The 23,601-nt window shown below is 40.9% G+C and overlaps 1 protein-coding gene across 3 annotated transcripts in view; it reads left to right on the top strand.

Moving 5' to 3' along the window:
• The window catches only part of LOC106609965 (calcium-binding protein 2), a 30,763-nt gene extending 7,296 nt beyond the window's left edge, over window positions 1-23,467 (top strand). For 2 of the 3 annotated variants that reach the window (XM_045722660.1, XM_014209039.2), the window contains exons 4-8: window positions 10,210-10,240; window positions 11,018-11,161; window positions 12,347-12,459; window positions 18,021-18,168; window positions 23,119-23,467. In XM_045722660.1, the coding sequence (XP_045578616.1) occupies window positions 10,210-10,240; window positions 11,018-11,161; window positions 12,347-12,459; window positions 18,021-18,168; window positions 23,119-23,147 (465 nt within the window). In that variant the 3' untranslated portion in view covers window positions 23,148-23,467. The remainder of the gene's footprint in view (window positions 1-10,209; window positions 10,241-11,017; window positions 11,162-12,346; window positions 12,460-18,020; window positions 18,169-23,118) is intronic. The other variant, XM_045722661.1, reaches the window with a different exon arrangement.
• Window positions 23,468-23,601: the final 134 nt, after the last annotated feature.

The following is a 23,601-nucleotide window of genomic DNA, read 5'->3' as shown; positions in this document are numbered from 1 at the left end:
ACAATTTCTCCGTCCATGACCGCAAGGCCCTCCAGCGGGTGGTGAAGACGGCCCAGTGCATCACTGGGACCGTGCTCCCTCACGACGCCAGGACAGCGGAGTCAATCACCACCTTCCTGAGACACCTGAAACCCCACCTCTTTAAGGAATACCTAGGATAGGATAAAGTAATCCTTCTAACCCCCCCCCCCCTCCCTAAAGATTTAGATGCACTATTGTAAAGTGGTTGTTCCACTGGATATCATAAGGTGAATCCACCAATTTGTAAGTCGCTCTGGATAAGAGCGTCTGCTAAATGACTTAAATGTAATGTAAATGTAAATGTGCTCCCGACCATCCAGGATATCTACTCAAAACGGTACTTAAGGAAGGCCCGCAGCCACGAGCTGTTCACTCCCATTGTGCAAACGGAACATGAGGTCTGATACCAACAGGCTCAGGGACAGTTTATATCTACAAACCATCAGACTGCTGAACACTTGAACTGGACTGATCATCTGCACTGACTCTTCACGCCCTAGCACACATGCACTCTTTCACACACACACGCACGCACACTCACGCTACACGCACATCAAACTGACTCTTATTATGATTTCTAAATACTGCACAATTGAAACACTTTTCCCCCAATCACCCCTTCCCCAAACCAAGTGTAAACATTGGAGAATAAATTGTGTATTTCTGTATTATGCTTATGCTACTGAGCCACTTTATGTTGGTATTTTTATATTTTATTACTTCTTATTGTTGTTCCATTGTAAAGAAGGAACCTGTAAGTAAGCATTTTGTTGGATGGTGTGTACCATGTGTTTCCTGTACATACAACTAATAAAACTTGAAACTTGAAGAACATAGTGTGTATGTGTGCTGGTGGGAAATCGATCATAGAAAACCAAACATGACAATCACAAAGCATGGGGAGCACTTCGATAAAGCACAAACTGATTGACATCCAGGCTACCACATCCCAATTTTCACAATTAGCAGCCGTATCTCTGCCATGCCCCTTCCTCGGCACACTCTGCCCTTGCAGTGACATTGCCATAGAGTATTCGTTTTTTCTGTGCTTGGACACACACACACAGTGGGAGGAGGTTACCCCACCCCATAGCATTCTAATCCCTGCCTCGACTCAAGTATTAATAACACCGTTAGCAAGGCTCACTGTCATCCTTCATTAGCCATAACGAGAACAGAGAGGAGACAGACAAACAGACAGATACCAAGACGAATATCTGTGTACCGGCTCTTCATATGTGTGCACTGACCGTCCATGTGTCTTCTTTGTCTGTTCGTATGTCCAATGGTTATAAAACACTTTGCTCAGCCGCCCGTGTGAAATCAAACCGATTGGAATGAACTGTCAATGGGTCTGTGTATTGACTGATGATTGGAGACCATGCTTTGGCATACTGTCTAATCGTCTCCGGATGAAGAAATCAAATGAACGTGTGTTGACCTTGCCTTCTAAATATGTCCCTGTGTACGCATACACCGTAGGTCAGAATCTCCTCTACAGTGAGCACAGGAGCATATAGCGTATCTGTAAACCATTGGACGCTGTATTGCTTTTACGATCCCTCACCATTTTGATAGGGTATTAGTTATTTCACATTGGCTAGTTGTTGTTTCATCATGAATAATCTTTAGAAATAAAAACAAAGATGGCATCCAATGTATACAACAAATGATGCATAGTAACAGGGGGTGTTCAAAGACTAGGCTTCTACCTAAGTATGTCATCAACGTAGAATTTTGGAGAGTTTATACAGTGCAGGTCCTTTACATTTGTAGAGTGACCTTAACAGTAGCCTAGATGAAAAACATCCTTTTGGCCTGATTTTTTATTTATTTAACCTTAACCAGGAAGTCCCATTGAGGTCAGAGGACCTCTTTCCCAAGGGAGATCTGTGAATGGGTTGTGTTTGTGTCTGCTGCTGACCTTTAGCATGACCTGCGTACATTCAGCTTGACCCTGATATGTCTGCCTAAATGTGATTCACATGTGTACTGTAGCATGTTTCCTTAGCCTCCTGTGTTTTGTAACGCTTGTATCCCACTTTATAGCGTCATCCTTACTGTAATGTCCATTGTGAACATTTATCTGTAGGCTATGTCAGCAAACTTAATGTAGCAAGAATTTTTATAGGGCAGCAGAGTTGCTAGCTGTTTGTACAATTATCCTTGCTGAAATGTGCCATTCTTGTACATCATTGATATGTGTGACAGCATACTTAAATGTGGCTAACATGTTTCGTATGCTAGAGAGGTGCAGAGGGGGTAGTTGGTATGTATCTACTGAGCTATCTGTACAGCCTCTTCTCATAGACTAGACGTAACATAGTAAATGTAAATCCGGGACACCGACATTAGTATATGTTACGTTTGGTATGGTTACATAACAGAGATGGTTGCTTAAGGCAAAAACTAAACTGGGGTGGATGGGTGGGCATGTAACATGAACGTCTAACAACCCAAATGTTGCGATTTCGAATCTCATCACCGACAACTTTAGCATTTTAGCTAATTAGCAACTTTTAAACTACCTACTACTTTTTAGCTCCTCTAACCCTTTAACCTAACTCCTAAACTTAACCTTAACCCTAACCCCCAACCCTAACCGCTAGCCTACCTAACATTACCCAGCTAGCTAATGTTAGCCACCTAGATGGAATTCATAACATATCATATGTTTATCAAATTCGTAACATATTATGCTTTGGCAAATTCGTAGGCATATTGTATGATTTGCAATTTCATAACATACAATACAAATAGTAATCCATACCATACGAAGTGGGTGATTGACATCCACAAATGAATACATGCCATACGAAACGTAACAGAGTATCATACTAAATTGAGTATCCCGGATTTACATTTAGAATAATACGAAATGCTCTGAGACCAGGTTGATCTGTATTTTACTGCAATGCAGCTTAGCCTTTGGGCACATCTTTGTGCTACCAAAATGCAGTGTTGTTTGTATGCTATATGTCATTCTGTTTCTACTAGCCTGTGGGGCCTGTCTTTGTGGAAGAAGGATTCAATGTTATGAGTATCTTACATTTTCTAAACTGGATCTACAATAGCCTATTTATGCTAAGGAAGTTCAGCTTCACTAGTATGGTGCCATTTTTAGCCTGTGTCACTGTAACAAAATAGAAAGACATGAAGCACAGTATCTATTTTTCTACTCAATAATTCCATCTGCATTCCAGTGGGATCCGATCACTGTCTAGCATGCAATTGTTTTCTATCCAGCCTACAGGCCTATCTGTGAGTCCAGTAAGATTCATTGACTTTAGCATGTTTCTGCTCCTAGTGTTCTGAGTACTGTGAAATGTCACTGTGCTCTGAGCTTTGCCTGGCCTCAAGTCCTCAACTGGCAGCTTCATTAAATTAGTACCCGCAAAACACCAGTCTCAACGTCAACAGTGAAGACGCGACTCCGGGATGCTGGCCTTCTAGGCAGAGTTGCTAAGAAAAAGCCATATCTCAGACTGGCCAATAAAAAGAAAAGATTAAAATGGGCAAAAGAACACAGACACTGGACAGAGGAACTCTGCCTCGAAGGCCAGCAACCCAGAGTCGCCTCTTCGCTATTGACATTGAGACTGGTGTTTTGCGGGTACTATTTAATGAAGCTGCCAGTTGAGGACTTGTGAGCCGTCTGTTTCAAAACCTAGACACTCTAATGTACTTGTCCTCTTGCTCAGTTGTGCACCGGGGCATCCCACTCCTCTTTCTATTCTGGTTAGAGCCAGTTTCCGCTGTTCTGTGAAAGGAGTAGTACACAGCCTTGTATGAGATCTTCAGTTTCTTGGCACTTTCACGCACGGAATAGCCTTCATTTCTCAGAACAAGAATAGACTGACGAGTTTCAGAAGAAAGTGTTTTGTTCCTAGCCATTTTGAGCCTGTAATCCACAAATGCTGATGCTCCAGATACTCAACTAGTCTAAAGAAGGCCAGTTTAATTGCTTCTTATAGCTCCTTAAGGATAGGGGGCGCTACAGCGAATTTTGAAAACAATACGTGCCCATTTTAAACGGCCTCCTACTCAAACTCAGAAGCTAGGATATGCATATAATTAGTAGATTTGGATAGAAAACACTCTAAAGTTTCTAAAACTGTTTGAATGATGTCTGTGAGTATAACAGAACTCATATGGCAGTCAAAACCCCGAGACAGATCCTAACAGGAAGTGGAAATCTGATTTGTGGAATCACCTTCAACACTTTGCCTATGAGACACACCGTGAGTTAGGATTCATTGAGCACTTCCTAAGGCTTCCACTAGATGTCAACAGTCTTTACAAAGTGGTTTGAGTCTTCTATGGTAGAAACGGACCAAAAGAGAGGCTTGGAAAGTTGGTCATAGAGGGAGGGCCATTACTACTATGATGCAGGCGCCCATGGGTAGCCTCATCTTCCGAAACATTTAGTAAGACAATGCAATCGTCCCCCTTGAATATTATTGAAGCTCTGGTTGAAAAAGGCCCTAAAGATTTATGTTATACAACGTTTGACATGTTTGAACGAACGTAAATATATATTTTTTGCACATTCGTGATGACAAGTCCTGCGGGCTTCAGTACATTTTGAGTAGCCTTCGGAACGCGCTAACAAGAAGGAGCTATTGGGACATAAATTATTAACTTTTTCAAACAAAACTACATTTGTTGTGGACCTGGGATTCCTGGAAGTGCCTTCTGATGAAGATAATCAAAGGTAAGGGAATATTTACAATAGTATATTTGATTTTAGATGGTTCCAAGATGGCGCTAACTTGTATCAACTAGCCTATTTTTCTTAGCATAGCACCTCGTTTATTGCAAAGTGTGATTTCCCAGTAAAGTTATTTTTAAATCTGGCAATGCGGTTGCATTCACGAGATGTTAATCTATAATTCTTTGAATGACAATATTACATTTAAAAAATGTTTTCGAATAGTAATTTAGTAAATTGTAGCACTGATCACGGGATGCATTTGAGGGAAAATATTTTCTGAACATCATGCGCCGATGTAAAATGCTGTTTTTATATATAAATATGAACTTTATCGAACAAAAGAATGCATGTATTGTGTAACATGATGTCCTAGGAGTGTCATCTGATGAAGATTGTCAAAGGTTAGTGCTTCATTTAGCTGTGTTTTGGTTATTTGTGATGCATGTGGTTGGTAGGAAAATGGCGGTGTGGTTATTTTGACGATGTACTCTCCTAACATAATGTAATGTTTTGCTTTCGCTGTAAAGCCTTCTTGAAATCGGACAACGTGGTTCGATTCAGGAGAAGTGTATCTATAAAACGGTGTAAAATAGTCCTATGTTTGAGAAACAGAAATTATTAGATTTGGTTATGAATATGGCACTCTGATTTTTGGCTGGATGTTGATCCCGGTTACGGGATCAGCGCTAAAATAAGTTTTAATCAGAACAACAGGTTTCAGCTGTGCTAACATAATTGCAAAAGGGTTTTCTAATGATCAATTATCCTTTTAAAATTATAAACTTGTATTAGCTAACACAACGTGCCATTGGAACACAGGAGTGATGGTTGCTGATAATGGGCCTCTGTACGTCTATGTAGATATTCCATTAAAAGTCAGCTACAGTAGTCTTTTACAACATTAACAATGTATTTCTGATCAATTTAATGTTATTTTAATGGACCAAAAATTAGCTTTTCTTTCAAAAACAAGGACATTTCTAAGTGTCCCCAAACTTTTGAACGGTAGTGTGTGTGTATATATATATATACCAACTGTGTGTGTATACATATATATATATATATATATATATATATATACCAACTGCCTCCAATTGGAGATCATCCCAAACAAACCAACATAGAAATACAAAAACTAGAACCTAAGAACATAGAAATCGAAAATATAGAAAAACACTGTCACGCCATGACCTACTCTACCATAGAAAATACCATCTTATTATGGTCAGGACGTGACAAAGGCACTATATATATATTTTTTTCTATGGTAGAGTAGGTCATGGCGTGACAGGGGGTGTTTTGTGTTTTTCTATGTTTTCTATTTCTATGTTCTTAGGTTCTAGTTTTTGTATTTCTATGTTGGTTTGTTTGGGATGATCTCCAATTGGAGGCAGTTGGTCCTCGTTGACTCTAATTGGAGATCATATTTAAGTAGGGTTTTTCTTCCTGGGTTTTGTGGTTGATTATTTTTGAGTAGTGTTTGTTTCTCCTCTGCGTCATGGTTTGTTGTTTTGTCGATTCAGTTTATTTATATATTGCAAAGTTTCACAGATTAAATAAAATGTGGAACTACACACACGCTGCACTTTGGTCCTCTACTCCTTTTGACAGGCATCAGAAAGTATTCAGAGCCCAATACTTTTTCCACATTTTGTTACATTACAGCCTCATTCTAAAATGTATATATATAAAAATCATTATCAATCTACAGTAGACAATACCCCACAATGACAAAGCAAAAACAGGTTTGGAGAAATTTTAGCTAATTTCAAAAAAATTCTAAACTGAAATAACACGTTTACATAAGTTGAGAGACCCTTTACTCAGTACTTTGTTGAAGAACCTTTGGCAGCGATTACAGCATCAAGTCTTCTTGGGCATGACGCTACTAACTTGGCACACCTATATTTGGGGAGATTCTCCCATTCTTCTCTGCAGATCCTTTCAAGCTCTGTCAGGTTAGATGGGGTGCATTGCTGCACCGCTATTTTCAGGTCTCTCCAGAGATGTTAGAACGGGTTCAAGTCCAGGCGCTGGCTGGGTCAGTCAAGAACATTCAGAGACTTGTCCTGAAGCCACTCCTGCGTTGTCTTGGCTGTGTGCTTAGGGTCGTTGTCCTGTTGGAAGGTGAACCTTCGCCCCAGTCTGAGGTCCTGAGCGCTCTGGAGCAGGTTTTCATCAAGGATCTCTCTGTACTTTGCGCCATTCATCTTTGCCTCGATCCTGAGTAGTCTCCCAGTCCTTGCCACTGAAAAACATCCCCACAGCATGATGCTGCAACCACCATGCTTCACCGTTTGGTTGGTTCCATGTTTCCCCCAGATGTGATGCTTGGCATTCAGGCTAAAGAGTTCAATGTTAGTTTCATCAGACCAGAGAATCTTGTTTCTCATGGTCTGAGAGTCTTTAGGTGCCTTTTGGAAAACTCCAAGCGGGCTATCATGTGCCTTTTTACTGAGGAATGGCTTCAGTGTGGCCACTCTACCATAAAGGCCTGATTGGTAGAGTGCTGCAGAGATGGTTGACCTTCTGGAAGGTTCTCCCATCTCCACAGAGGAACTCTAAAGTTCTCTAGAACCTCCCTGACTAAGGCCCTTCTCCCCCGATTGCTCATTTTGGCCGGGCGGACAGCTCTAGGAAGAGTCTTGGTTGTTCCAAACTTCTTCTTGGGGATCTTCAATGCTGTAGAAATGTTTTGGTACCCTTCCCCAGATCTGTGCCTCAACATAATCCTGTCTTGGACCTTTACGGACAATTCCTTCGACTTCATGGCTTGGTTTTTACTCTGACATGCACTGTCAACTGTGGGACCTTATATAGACAGGTGTGTGCCTTTCCAAATCATGTCCAAGCAATTGAATTTACCACAGGTGGACTCCAATCAAGTTTTAGAAACATCTCAAGGATGATCAATGGAAACAGGATACACCTGAGCTCAATTTTGAGTCTCATAGGAAAGGGTCTGAACACTTATGTATATAAGGTATTTCAGTTTTTATATTTTATATATTTGCAAAAAATAAAAAAATCTGTTTTCACTTTGTTATTATGGGTATTGTGAGTAGATTACTGAGTGTTTAAATTTTGGGGGGAATAAAGCTGTAATGTAACAAAATGTGGAAGAGGTCAAGGGGTCTGAATACTTTCCATAAGGCACTGTATACAGTGCTGTGAAAAAGTATTTCCCCCTTTGTAATTTTCTCTACTTTTGCATATTTTTATACTGAATGTTATCAGATCTTCAACCAAAACCTAATATTAGATAAAGGTAACCTGAGTGAAAAAATAACACAACGATGCATATTATTTCATAAACAAAGTTATGCAACACCCATTTTTACATTTTTTACATTTTAGTCATTTAGCAGACGCTCTTATCCAGAGCGACTTACAGTAGTGAATGCATACATTGCATTTATTTATTTATTTTATGTGCTGGCCCCCCGTGGGAAACGAACCCACAACCCTGGCGTTGCAAACACCATGCTCTACCAACTGAGCTACAGGGAAGGCCAATGCCCCTGTGAGAAAAATTAGTTACCCCCTTACACTCAATAACTGGTTGTGCCACCTTTAGCTGCAATGACTCTAACCAAACACTTCCTGTAGTTGTTGATCAGTCTCTCACATCACTGTGGAGGAATGTTGGCAGAACTGCTTTAACTCAACGACATTTGTGGGTTTTCAAGCATGAACTTCTCGTTTCATGTCTTGCTACAACATCTGAATTTGGATTAGGTCTGGACTTTGACTGGGTCGTTCCAAAACTTCAGATTTGTTGCTTTTTAGCAATTTTCATGAAAACTTAATTGTGCGTTTTGGATCATTATCTTGCTGCATGACCCAGCTACGCTTCAGCTTCAGCTCACAGATGGATGGTCTGCCATTCTCCTGTAGAATTCTCTGATACAGAGCAGAATTCATGGTTCCTTATATTAAGGCAAGTCGTCCAGGTCCTGAGGCAGCAAAGCATCCCCAAACCATCACACTACCACCACCATGCTTGACAGTATGAGGTTTTTTCTGTGGAATGCAGTGTTTGGTTTTCACCAGACATAATGGGACCCATCTTGTCCAAAAAGTTGACTGATGTTTGCCAAAAAGCACTTGGAAGCACCTGAATGATCATGAAGACTCTTGGAAGAATGTTATATGGACAAATGAGTCAAAACTTTTTTGATGACATGGGTCCCATTATGCCTGGCGAAAACCAAACACTACATTCCTGGCTGCATCGTGTTATGGGTGTTTGTCACCGGGAGGGACTGGGGAGTTTGTCAGGAGCAAAAGAAACATTAAAGTTGAGCAAAAACCCTGCCTCTGTCTTCTGAATATCTAACCCTGGGACAAAGTTTTTTTTCAGCGGGACAATTACAAAACAATTTAAGCCAAAGACACACCAGAAAGGCTTTGTAAGAAGTGTTAAGTGTTCCTTCCTTTTTACTTCATTTGGAAAATGTTCAATAAATGTCTTTCAATTTGAAAATGTTGAGTAGGTTGTTTAGATCTGTAGGGAAAAAATGTAGTCCCTTTATAGATGTAATTTTAAGGCAGCAAAATGTAAAGACTGTGCTATTGGTGTATAGACTTTCACTGGACACTAGAGACCGAAATTATTGATACCCTTGATAAAGATGAGCAATAATGACAGTATAAAATAAATACTTCAAATACTGAGTTACAGTAGATTGTATGCTCAAAATCTTTTTGTTTAACAAGTAATACATTTTCTTCTCAAAAAGGTACGGGTTAAAATGATTGTAATTCTTATAAATAAAGTAGTTAAACGTTTAGTATTTGGTCTCATATTCCTAGTACTTTACACCACTGTGTATATGGTTGCATTGGTGGCCATGATTTAGCAGTGCCGGTGCACCGCTGATAAATAAATATAGGAAAAACACTGGTGTGTCGTCACAGTTGACTTCTTGTCTCTTATCTTGAGTAAAGGGTGGTATTAATGTATGTATGTGTATATTAACGACCTGAGATGAGAGTGATATCATGTGTTAAGAAGTAGCCTGTGTAGGTGTGTGTGTGTGTGTGTGTGTGTGTGTGTGTGTGTGTGTGTGTGTGTGTGTGTGTGTGTGTGTGTGTGTGAGAGAGAGAGTGAGTTATTGAGAGTATGGTAGCACTTTATGACTGTGTGTGTGTGTGTGTGTGTGTGTGTGTGTGTGTGTGTGTGTGTGTGTGTGTGTGTGTGTGTGTGTGTGTGTGTGTGTGTATGCTTGCACATGCTGTGTGTATATGTCATTGCTCAGACTAGAAAGGCATGTCGTGGAGTAATCCCATTAGGGTCTCTGTCAGGCGCGCTGCGGTGGTTGATATGATATGCATGTTACCTTAATACTCTATAAAAAAAAAATGGATTCAAGTGGGGTATATTTCTCAAGGGACTACTCTGCTATAATGGAGCAGAGATTTAGGGAACACACTCATGCTCTCTCTTAATCTCCCTTCTCTGTTTACTGCAGGATAGGGAGCTGATGCCTGAGGAGTTGGATGGTAAATCTTTGTTATTGATTATAGAAATGTATTAAGCAAGTGCAGTCCACACAGTGAGCGAGAGTCCATTTTACTAGTGCACTTAAGGGTAGTGCCAGCGATATGACGTCTTCATACGCAACGGGGCGACTACCTGCATACATAAATCAACATCAACTAAATTATAATCCTCCAAGAAGGACTATTGGCTCGCCCCAACGTGGCCACGCCTCAAGGGAGGGTGTCAATTTTGATGCGCCAATTTGGGGCATTCTTTACAGTGAATTCAGTTGTTGTTGATGTCTGTAAGCAGGAAATCGACCAACTGATGTCATATTGATGAGTATACCTTTAAACCTTTGTTAGTGAAATGAATAGTGCTAATGCAAGCAATATTATAGAACGTTTTAAGAAACAAAATATTCCGCAGGCATACAGTTTATTGTCCAAAATGCTTGAGTCTCTCATAAGCTCTACTTAACCTTGTGAGTCATACAGGACACAATGGTAGCTTGTAAATGTTACTGGCTATTAGCTTCTTGAAACATCATTCAGCAATACGAGTTTTGGAGCTGCTAAGCTGCTCGAAAACCACTGCACCACAATTATTGAGCACTGTAAATATTATAACATTGTACACATTGTTGTTGTGTGTGTGTGTGTGTGTGTGTGTGTGTGTGTGTGTGTGTGTGTGTGTGTGTGTGTGTGTGTGTGTGTGTGTGTGTGTGTGTGTGCGTGTGTGTGTGTGTGTGTGTGTGTGTGTGTGTGTGTGTGTACGTGCGTGAGTGAGTGTCTCAGAGCTGCAGGTGGCCTTTAAGGAGTTTGACTACGATGGGGATGGCTTCCTGCACTACAAGGACGTGGCCGACTGTATGAGGACCATGGGATACATGCCCACTGAGATGGAGCTCATAGAGATTATACAGCAGATCAAGATGAAATGTGAGCATGTGTGTTTGTGTGCGGAGGTGTTAGTGGTGTGTGTTTGGATGTGTGGAGGGGTTAGTGGTGTGTGTTTGGATGTGTGGAGGGGTTAGTGGTGTGTATGTGTGTGTGTGTGTATGTGTGCGTGCGGAGGGGTTAGTGGTGTGTGTTTGGGTGTGTGTGTGCGGAGGTGTTAGTGGTCTGTGTGTGTGTGTGTGTGTGTGCGTGCGTGCGTGCGTGTGTGCGGAGGGGTTAGTAGTGTGTGTGTGGAGGGTTAGTGGTGTGTGTGTGTGTGTGTTTGCAGAGGGGTTAGTGATGTGTGTGTGTGTGTGTGTGTGTGTGTGTGTGTGTGTGTGTGTGTGTGTGTGTGTGTGTGTGTGTGTGTGTGTTTGCAGAGGGGTTAGTGATGTGTGTGTGTGTGTGTGTGTGTGTGTGTGTGTGTGTGTGTGTGTGTGTGTGTGTGTGTGTGTGTGTGTGTGTATGCAGGTGTGTGCGGAGGGGATAGTGGTGTGTGTGTGTGTGTGTGTGTGTGTGGAGGGGTTAGTGGCGTGTGTTTGGGTGTGTGTGTGCGGAGGTGTTAGTGGTGTGTGTGTGTGTGTGTGTGCGGAGGGGTTAGTAGTGTGTGTGTGTGGAGGGTTAGTGATGTGTGTGTGTGTATGGAGGGGTGTGTGTGTGTGTGTGTGTGTGTGTGTGTGTGTGTGTGTGTGTGTGTGTGTGTGTGCGGAGGAGTTAGTGGTGTGTCTGTGTGTGTGGGAAGGGAATAGTGGTATGTGTCAGAGGAGGCTGGTGGGAGGAGCTATAGGAGGATGGGCTCATTGTAATGGCTGGAATGGAATTATTGGAACAGAGTCAAACATTTGGTTCCATATGGTTGATGTGCTTGATACCTTTCCATTTATTCCATTCCAGACATTACAATGAGCCCGTCCTCCTATAGCTCCTCCCACCAGCCTCCTCTGGTGTGTGTGTCGTGTTTGACTCATGGCTCTCTCAGGGGTCTGTGCATGTGCGTATGATTGATGTCTCCCTCTAGGAAGTTAGAGGAGGCGGGTGTGTGCATGTGTGACACGTGTGCGTAGGACTAATGTCTGTTTTTGAAGTTTGGGATATTGTGTATTTGATTGATGTCAGGTGGAAACGGCACTTTGTGCGTATGTGTGTGTGTGTTTGTGTGTGTGTAATCTGATGTCTCCCTCTCTGTAGGGGGCGGTCACGTGGACTTTGATGATTTCTGTACTGAGCTGATGGGCCCTAGGATGCTGGCTGAGACAGCTCACATGATGGGGATGAGGGAGGTACGCAGTGCTTTCAAACAGGTGCGAGAAGGACACTAGGAAGTGTGCAAAAGCCACGAGATGTGTGTTTTCAAGCAGATGAGATCGCCCCTAGGAAGTGTGCAAGATCCATAAGAATGTGCTATCAGACAGGTCAGAGGACCCTACGGTGTGTACAGAGTGCTTTCAAATAACTTTTTAAAAACCCAAGCAAGTGGTGCATTCTCTAATCATTACGAATGATAACAGTGTGAAAGATAAAGTGGAACGGACAGCATTTTAGCAAAATGAAATCGTATTCAAATCTGTTCATATACACCCCCAGGAAGAATATGACACTTAAAAAAAAAAAATTCTGACAAGCGACCACTTAGAGATGGTTATTTTCACGTTTTTCATAAATTCATAGAATGTTTGGAAATTACGATGAGTAAATTATTTGCGAAAGTTCTATAGTAATATAGAGTGGGAAAGCGGCCGTGCGTTTGGACAATTAATAGACACTGCAGTAAATAAAACCGAATAAAAATATCGGTCTTGTCCAGGTCCGGAGTCTACACAGACCTGTGCGCCATAGCCAATCAGAGCTGCAGTAGGCCTATATACAAATAAGCCACACGGGCCTGCCTTCATTCACTTTGAACTGGACTGTGTGTTTACAGGCCTAATCAACAGCATGACTTTAGATCATTAGAACACATTCGCCAAAAGCCACAAAATACACCTGAATGGATTTCTGCAAATGTGTAAATGCCACGGTAGTGCTCTTACATTTGGGAACTTCACAGTCCTACTGATCAAACAACCATGAAAAGGTAGGCTCTCTCGCCCTCAGTTCTGCACATCAACAACAACAAGATCAACACCTAATTCTAGCCAGAGCTAGATGAGATAGAATCTAACGAGGGAACATTAGATAAACCCTCTCAAACGTTTTCAGTTAGTTGGCCGTCAAAATTGCACTGATAAATGATGGGGACTAGTAGTCTGCTCCTCCTTCTGCAGCTTGCCTGCCAATGCATGATTGTCCCAACCCACGTTTTGACAACTGAACGGGAACTTGCCTGCCTGCCTGCCCGCCCATTTGATCGATGCCAAATACATGTAATGAACAACTAAAAGCAGTGTTAAACTCAATCAGTGCACGGGCCATATTTAAAAAAAACACAACAAATTTGCGGGCCAGACATAGCCTATTTGTTTTTACAAAAAAAACGTGCAACTGCGACCTAAACTGGCCATTGTTTTATTCGAAAAAATATGGCCCTTTATAATGTCCATTTATGTACATATGATAATGTATATCGACTTTTAAGATATTAAAACAAAAGAGATAAATAATATTTGTCCAGTCTTTGCTGCTATGCTTGCAGATGTGCATAGTATGCTGCGACCCTAATCAAAAAGTATTCAATAACTCCAAATAACAAAAACGTAGCTATAGGTTGTTGTACACTTAAAACATGTTGAATGCAGCATTGCTGTATGGAGCACTCAACATGTATTGTAGTTGAGTAGCCAGCCTAGGCTACTGTTCGAATGTTGCTGTAATAGGCCTACGAGTTTCTCCTTTGCATGGTGTTTGTTGCATGTTTTCTTTCATAGATGAGACAACTTGTGTCCAATTCCACCTGCGGGCCTTGTGTTCGACACGTGTGTGTTAGCCTATTAACCAGGTTATGTCTGACTTGTGATCATTGCCCTTGCTAGTTTGATTGTACTGTCATTTCCAGCCTTAGTTACAGTCGTCTGTTTTTTTCTCTCAAAATATTGAGTCATTGAAACTTAAAACAGTGCATCCCGAATGGGCGGAAGCAGCAAACAATGTACCAGCTGTGATATACAAAGGCCAGCTGTGATATACAACCTGATAGCAATGTTTTTGGGACTACCAAGAAATGTATTGGTGAATTACATGAATCATGCATTGACTTGCATCCATCTATTCTGGCAATAATGCCTTATTGTACGTCATGGAATTTTGAGTCAAATAGAATCTATTATTAAAACGTCTGGTTATTGGTTTTGAGGCAGAGACTGGGAATTTGATACATTTTACTGACATTAGGATTGTCTGTTTGTGTCATATCTGCAAAGTAGTTAAAACGCTGTCACTTCAACCTACCTTTGTAACATCTGCTCGCACTGCACTGACACATCTACCTGTCCCTCATCCTCTTGCTTGTCCTCCACCTCCCTGTCCTCTGTTTCTGTTGTGGAAGTTTTTAAACCACCCTTTGCCTTGATGACAGCTTTGCACACTCTTGCTAAGAAATTCCACAAATTAACTTTTAACAAGGCACACCTGTTAATTGAAATGCATTCCAGGTGACTACCTTCTGAAGCTGGTTGAGAGAATGCCATCATAACAAATGACTCAAGTAAAAGTCAAAGTCACCCAGTAAATACTACTTGAGTAAAAGTCTAAAAGTATTTGGTTTTAAATCTACTTAAGTATCAAAAGTAAACGTAATTGCTAAAATATACTAAAGTATCAAAAGTAAAAGTGAAAGTATGAATAATTTCTAATTCCATATATTAAATAAACCAGACGGCACCATTTTCTTGTTTTTTAAATTTACGGATAGCCAGGGGCACACTCCAACCCTCATACATAATTTACAAACTAAGCATTTGTGGTTACTGAGTCTGCCAGATCAGAGGCAGTAGGGATGACCAGGCATATTCTCTTGATGAACGTGTAAATTGGACCATTTTTGTTCTCCTGCTAAGCATTCAAAATGTAACAAGTACTGTACTTTTGGATGTCAGGGAAAATGTATGGAGTAAAAAGTACATTATTTTCTTTAGTAATGTAGTGAAGTAAAAGTTGTCAATAGTAAATAGTAAAGAAAAGTACAGATACCACAAAAAACAACTTAAGTAGTACTTTAAAGTATTTTTACTTAAGTACTTTACACAACTGTCTGTACCCCACACATACAATTTATCTGTAAGGTCCCTGAGTCGAGGCTCAGTCGAGGAGTGAATTTCAAACACAGATTCAACCACAAAGACCAGGAAGATTTTCCAATGCCTCACAAAGAAGGACACCTATTGTTAGACTGAATATTATTAATTACACTTTGGATGGTGTATCAATACTCCTAGTTACTACAAATATATAGGCGTCCTTCTTAACTCAGCTGCTGGAGAGGAAGGAAACCGCTCAGGGATTTCACCATGAGGCCAATGGTGACATTAAAGCAGTTACATAGTTTAATGGCTGTAATAGGAGAAAACTGAGGATGGATCAACAACATTGTAGTTACTCCACAATACTAACCTAATTGACAGAGTGAAAAGAAAGAAGCCTGTACAGAATACAAATATTCCAAGACTTGCATCCTTTTTGTAACAAGGCAAAGCAAATAAATGTTTGTCCTGAATACAAAGTGTTATTCTTAGGGCAAATCCAATACAACATATTACTGAGTACCACTCTCCATATTTTCAAGCATAGTGGTGGCTGCATCATGTTATGGGTACGCTTGTAATTGTTAAGGACTGGGGAGTTTTTCAGGATAAAAAAATTCATGAAATGGAGCTAAGCAAAGGCAAAATCTTAGAGGAAAACCTGGTTCTGCTTTCCACCAGACACTGGGAGATGAATTCACCTTTCAGCAGGACAATAACTTAAAACACAAGGCTGCAGTTGCTTTCCAAGAAAACAATCTTTAATTTTTTTTTTTACATTTTTGTCATTTAGCAGACGCTCTTATCCAGAGCGACTTACAGTAGTGAATGCATACATTTCATATTTTTTTTCTCCGTACTGGTCCCCGGTGGGAATCGAACCCACAACCCTGGCGTTCCAAACACCATGCTCTACAATGAATGTTCCTGAATGGCCAAGTTATTGTTTTGGCTTAACTCTATTTGAAAATCTATGGCAATGATCAACAACCAATTTGGTAGAGCTTGAAGAATTTTGAAAAGAATAACGGCAGATGTTGCACAATCCAGATGTGGAAAGCTCTTAGAGACTTACCCAGAAAGACTCACAGCTGTAATCGCTGCCATAGTTGCTTCTACAAAGTATTGACTCAGGGGTGTGAATACTTATATAAATAAGATATTTTTTATGTTGATTTCAATAAATTAGAAAAAATGTATTTTAAACATGTTTTCATTTTGTCATGGGGTATTATGTGTAGTGAGATTTATTTTTTTGTTATCCATTTTGAATTGAGACTGTAACACAACAAAATGTGGAGTAAGTCAAGGGGTATAAATACTTTCTGAAGATATTGTAGTTAGCTAGAATTTTTTTGCACAATTGCACTGATTAGCTAGCTAACTAAGGTTAGCAGGTGCAGTCAATTACAGATATTTAAAGGAGAGAAAGCTAGCTCTTGCGCAAATACTAGGCTTGCCAGCGTACACTGTAACAATTCTGACAGTTCTCTTTTTGGAGATAAATCATGGGAAATATATCTTAAAGACCCAATTTAGTCCAAATCTGATTTCCTATGTTTTATGTATTAAACACAAGAATAATACTGTGAAATTGTGAAAATTATGATAATGCGATCTAAGAGCGGTTTGAAAACAGCCTGTTTCGGTGGGAATGAGTTTTGGCCTGCCGGGCGATATGGCTAAGAAACTATTTTTGTTTCTCTTTGACCATTTTAATTGAAAACAATCATAATAATGTATTTGACTGCTATGCAGAAATGATTTGATTTTGAGATTAAAATGTCTGCATTGGACCTCCTAGCTATTGGTGCTACTAGCTAGCTAGCTAGCTAGTTACATAGGGCTGCCAGGTGAACTGGCACAGATAAGTTTAAAGGGCTCAAGCTATTGATACATTTGTTGCAATTTTTGTAGACGAGCCAGACCATACCTTTAGGGAGCCAGACCAGTGATGCAGAGGCATGTTGAGCGTACACTTTTCCGAATGAGAATTAAAAAACAAATAAGAAAAATAAGAAATATAATAAACAAAATTATACACATGTACTATTTAAATCTCTCAGCCAAACATAAGAATTAATTGAGAAAAGTTCATAAATATCTTCTGCTCATTTACGAACAGTTTATATTGAAATTATTGATTTGAAATCCAAGTCACTTCCTGATTTGACTGATTTGAAAATGGAATTGACACAAATTATGGTTTGGCTTTGCAACCAATCTCACTCCAGAACAGGGACCTAGACTTTTGGGGGCCCTAAGTGATCATTTGCCCCCCTCTGCAATTCTACACATTTTAGTATGGAGCGGAGAAAACTCAAGGTCAAAGCCATGGTTCTCATAGTTAGGACTTGGCACCTTATGCTCTCTGAATTCCTGAGTTTGGTTTAGACCTTCGTCAAGAACATGAAAGTGTTAGAGTTTATACTTTTTGGGGTTATTCCATTGGTTCAATTGCGCAGGGCAAACTAAATCAAGAGCATCTCAAGTAACTGAAAGTATTTGAACCAGGTCTGATTTGTTCCTTCTCACCGCTTAATTAACTTAATCAACAATAATTAATTGTAACTGATCTGCTACATAAAAGTCATTATCAGCATAATCATCCTCATCTTCATCCACTGCCCTCTGTCCGTCCGTCATCATCATCATCTCCCCTCCTCTCGACCCCTCCTCTCCCCCAGTTTGACAGCAACGGGGACGGGCGCATCACCTTGGAGGAGCTGAAGGACAGCATGAAGGCCCTTCTGGGCGAGAAGCTGAAGAAGGGCGAGCTGGAGGAGATCCTCCAGGACATCGACCTCAACAAGGATGGCGGAATAGACTTTGATGGTGAGGGGAGTTGGGAAGGTTGATGGGGGGGGGAGAGAGGGAGGGGGTAAGAGGGACGGAGGGGATAAGTGTCAAGAGAGGGGAGAGGATGAGGGAGGAGCGAGGATAAGGTAGGAGAAGAGAAAGGACAGGAGAGGGAGGGGACAGAAAAAAAGTAGGTCCTAGGAGAGAGGAGGGGAGAGGAAAAGAGTGCAGAGATGAGCACAGTGGAGGTAAGGTGGGTGGATAACCCAATCCAATCTCATCAGTAGTGCTTTAAGGCAATCATTACAGTGGACATGAGTCAGGTATGGTTGCTCATGGTCACGTGATGAGGTAGCCCCGCCTGCGAACTTCAAAAGCAGTGTCTGCCCTTAGACAAAATGGGAATTTCCTCTTGGTCTAATGGTCTAAAACAGGGTTCCCCAACTGGTTGCACGCAAGCCGAATTTGGCACGTGGTTGATTTTATTTGGCCCAGTGTTTTCTGATTAAAAAAAATTGATATTGTTTTTATTTTTTTATTATTATTTTTGGACATAAAATACTGTAAAAACACCATGAAATTAGCTCCAAGTGATTTTAATTTCGGAAATCGCATAATAGAGAGATGTATGTGATTGTATACAAATGTAAGCAAGGTTTAAAATTATTATGTTTTGGTGAAATATTATATCTATTTGGGCTTCTTGCGGCCAATTTGGAGTCTACAAATTATTTGTAATTATGTTCCGGCTCCCTGACCATCCATTCAAGAAAAAATCAGCTTGTGCCTGGATCTAGTTGATGATCCCTGGTTTAAAACGTTGGCTGCCCCTGTGGGAGATCCGGGATCATATCCTGCATGTTACATTGGCGCCCAACGTGGGGGCGGTCTCTTGTGGGGAAGGAGTTGTGAATGTAGCGAGCGTGGTTGCTAATGGTCAGGTGATGAGGTAGCCCTGCCTGCGGGGGAATTTTATTTTGGTCTAAGACGGTTACTCCCGTGGGAGACCCGGATCCATGCATGCACAGTCACACATGGCACAAAAAACATTTGGACTGCGCAAGGACTGTATACATGCACATGGATACACACACTTAACTCTCAGTTATGCCACACTTCACACACTTTCAAACCAGCACACACACACACACACACACACACACACACACACACACACACACACACACACCTCAATAACTAAAACAAGACCTCTCTCATGTCCCTCAGTAATCCCCCCACAAAACGCATGCTTGTGTTTGTCCTAGCCAGTCAAGCGAAGGCCCAATCAATAATAATAATTGGAAACATGTGGATGGGAGTCTCTGCGTAAGCAGGGGATCAATAAGGAGGTGGCCCACGCATTATCAACAATTAGCCCTCTTGGGGCGATCCAACTAGCCTGATCCCTCTTACTGAGCCCTTCAGCCATCTCGTCAATCAATTGTTGAAGTTGCACACCTATAGCTTTAGAAGACCAGACATTGTCTGAGATCCAAATGCCACCCTATTCCATACATAGTGCACTACTTTAGGGAATAGGGTACCATATGGGACACAGCCATAGAAGTCATTCAACAGTCATGTCCATAAAGAAGCATAATGGAAAATGTAACCAGAATTGACCGAGGGACTGAAATTATGGGATGGATGGGTCCTGCCTATGGTTGTTTAATGGCTACTACTGGCTGGAGCCATGGTGTGATTGACAGGTGGATAGATGGATGTTTGATTGTCAGATGGGAGGCATGCTGAGGGTGCAGGGGACACGATGAGATCGGTTATGCTTGGTTAACCGATTGGTTTGGAGAACTTTACAGACAGGGAAACAGATATGTAGGAGAGGGATGATGGGATGCAACCTGGTCTCAGAGCATTTCGTATGATTCTGTATGTAAATCCGAGACACTCCATTTAGTATATGTTACATTTCGTATATTTTGCATTAATTTGTGGATGTCCATCAGCCATTTTGTATGATATTATCAGGTTTCAGGTATGACCCTAATGCAGACAGTATCGTAGAAACAAACGTTTATTTCTAGTACAGGGGCAGGCAAACGACAGGTCAAAGGCAGGCATGAGGTCAGTAATCCAGAGAGGCTGCAAAAGGTCCAGAACAGCAGGCAGTCTCAGGGTTAGGGTAGGCAGGGGTCAATAATCCAGTGAGGTGGGGCAAGGTATAGAACTACATGCAGGCTCAGGGTCTGGGCAGGTAGAACGGTCAAACCAGGAAGGACTAGATAACAGGAGCAAGAACAGACAGGAACAGGGAAACAAATGCTAATAGGTTTCACGAAACAAAACGAACTGGCAACAGACAAACAGAGAACACAGGTATACATACACAGGGGATAATGGGGAAGATGGGCGAAACCTGGAGGGGGATGGAAACAAGCACAAAGACAGGTGAAACAGATCAGGGTGTAACAGATATGTTGTGAATTATAATTGGGATTATATGTTACGAATTAGCAAAGCGTTTGATATGTTACAAATTCTAGTAGGTGGCTAACGTTAGCGAGCTCACTAATGCTAGCTAGGCTAGAGGTTAGGGTTAAGGTTAGGGTTCAGTTTAGGAGTTAGGTTAAAGGGTTAGGGTTAGGTGAAGGGTTAGCTAAAAGGGTTAAGGTTAGGGGAAGGGTTAGCTAACATGCTAAGTAGTTGCAAAGTAGCTAAAAAGTAGTAAGTAGTTGAAAACTAGCTAAAATGCTAAAGTTGTCTGTGATGAGATTTGAACTAGCAACCTTTGGGTTGCTAGACATTCATGTTATCCTGTTGGGTCTAGGGGGCAGCATTTGCACGTCTGGATAAAAAAAATGTACCCGATTTAATCTGGTTACTAATCCTACCCAGTAACTAGAATATGCATATACTTATTATATATGGATAGAAAACACTCTAAAGTTTCCAAAACTGTTTGAATGGTGTCTGTGAGTATAACAGAACTCATTTGGCAGGCAAAACCCTGAGACATTTTCTGACAGGAAGTGGATACCTGATGTGTTGTATTGACTTTAAACCTATCCCATTGAAAAACACAGGGGTTTAGGAATATTTTGGCACTTCCTATTGCTTCCACTAGATGTCACCAGCCTTTACAAAGTGTTTTGAGTCTTCTGGAGGGAGATCTGACCGAACAAGAGCCATGGAACGATGATGTCCCATTAGACACCTGGCGCGAGTTCATGTTGGGTACCCTCGTTCCAATACGTTATAAAAGAGTATGCATTCGTCCACCTTGAATATTATTCATGTTCTGGTTAAAAAAGGCCCTAATGATTTATGCTATACAACGTTTGACATGTTTGAACGAACGGAAATATATTTTTTCCCCTCGTTCATGACGAGAAGTCCGGCTGGCTTACATCATGTGCTAACGAGACGGAGATTTTTGGACATAAATGATGAGCTTTTTTGAACAAAACTACATTCGTTATGGACCTGTGATACCTGGAAGTGACATCTGATGAAGAGAATCAAAGGTAATGGATTATTTACATAGTATTTTCGATTTTAGATCTCCCCAACATGACGTCTAGTCTGTATCGCAACGCGTATTTTTCTGGGCGCAGTGCTCAGATTATTGCAAAGTGTGATTTCCCAGTAAGGTTATTTTTAAATCTGGCAAGTTGATTGCGTTCAAGAGATGTAAATCTATAATTCTTTAAATGACAATATAATATTTTACCAATGTTTTCTAATTTTAATTATTTAATTTGTTACGCTGACTTGACTGCCGGTTATTGGAGGGAAACGATTTCCTCAACATCAATGCCATAGTAAAACGCTGTTTTTGGATATAAATATGAACTTGATAGAACTAAAAATGCATGCATTGTCTAACATAATGTCCTAGGAGTGTCATCTGATGGAGATTGTAAAAGGTTAGTGCATCATTTTAGCTGGTTTTATGGTTTTGGTGACCCTGTCTTTGACTTGACAAAACATTACACACAACTCTTGTAAATGTACTGTCCTAACATACTCTAAATTTATGCTTTCGCCGTAAAACCTTTTTGAAATCGTAAAACGTGGTTAGATTAAGGAGATGTTTATCTTTCAAATGGTGTAAAATAGTTGTATTTTTGAAAAATTTGAATTTTGACATTTATTTGGATTCAAATTTGCCGCTCTTGAAATGCACCTGCTGTTGATGGAGTGCACCACGGGTGGCACGCTAGCGTCCCACCTAGCCCCAAGAGGTTTTAAACACCTACCCATCCACCTTAAGTAACAATCTTTCTTATGTAACCATACCAAAACGTAACATATCATACATACTAAATGGAGTGTGTTGGATTTACGAACAGAATTATACAAAATGTTCTGAGACCAGGTTGTGGGATGAATTCCAATTCAACCCCTATAGTCTCAATATCAACCCTATGCACACGTACAGTATTGATCGGAGGGGGTCAGATGGGTTTAAGCAATATTCCCTGTGATAGGTTGGGTGTAGATTACAGCATATTGCTTCATACCTGTCCAATTCTTCCAGAAATACTTGTGCCTGGGGCCAGTTGTAGGTAGGGGTGTGGGCTTGGGGTCGATTTGGAAACGCAATTTGGACACAAATGAACTGGTTACACTTTATTTTACAGCCCCACTATGTACCGCGTTTTAACTAAGGTCGTTGCACCTACTGAATTCTTTGGATTACTATAAAGTACCCACATTTTGTTTTTGTAAATACAAGGTCCATAGAGCACAAACACTACTGTAAAAATGACTGTCATATAGGACTGTAAAATCAAGGGTCCCCCTCAAAACTAAAATGGTCCCATCCTCAACCCCCCTCCCCCCAGCGGACAGAATGGAACTGACATTGTCATTATCACACCGTGACTTCTAATGGCATCCAATGCATTTTAATGAGGGCAGATGTAACATGGGGTTTGTGTCTTATGTTGTCCCCTGCAATATCCAGAGCCCCCTGATTCTAATCAATGTATCTGGTGCGGTGTCTGTCTCCGTCTCCCCCTGCAGAGTTTGTCATGATGCTGTCCTCGCGGTAGCAAGCCTCAGCCACCAAGCAAACTAACTAACAAGACGCACTGGATGAGGTCTGGATCACCGAACAAGTGGCATCATTCTTGTGTCAATGTCCTGTAGCATTGTGCAGGATTTTGCATATTCATCAGATTTTAGATCGGAATGGTTTTGCAGTGTATAGACTTAGATTGTAAGATATCAATTTAGGTCAAATTGTTGCCTTTATTTTTTAATTTTTTTTACAATAAAACTGATTTAAGCAATGCAGCAGAGGACAAAGGGTGAGTTATGAAACATGACTAGTGTTACATCGCTCTTACATAGCAGTGGTGAGTCTATGTCGCCACCTTGTGGAAACATTCTAAACAACCAATTGAAAAGTTTGGAAATGATTGGTACATTCAGTACAGATGACGTAACACCCGATGCGTAACACTGGGATCGGATGGTTACATTGACAATGGGTTACATTCATGG

The sequence above is a fragment of the Salmo salar genome, chromosome ssa08 (assembly GCF_905237065.1).
Source record: "Salmo salar chromosome ssa08, Ssal_v3.1, whole genome shotgun sequence".
In the NCBI taxonomy this organism is placed as follows: Eukaryota; Metazoa; Chordata; class Actinopteri; order Salmoniformes; family Salmonidae; genus Salmo; species Salmo salar.
Note: the sequence above shows the minus strand (reverse complement) of the source record. Positions and strands in the feature narration are given on the sequence as shown.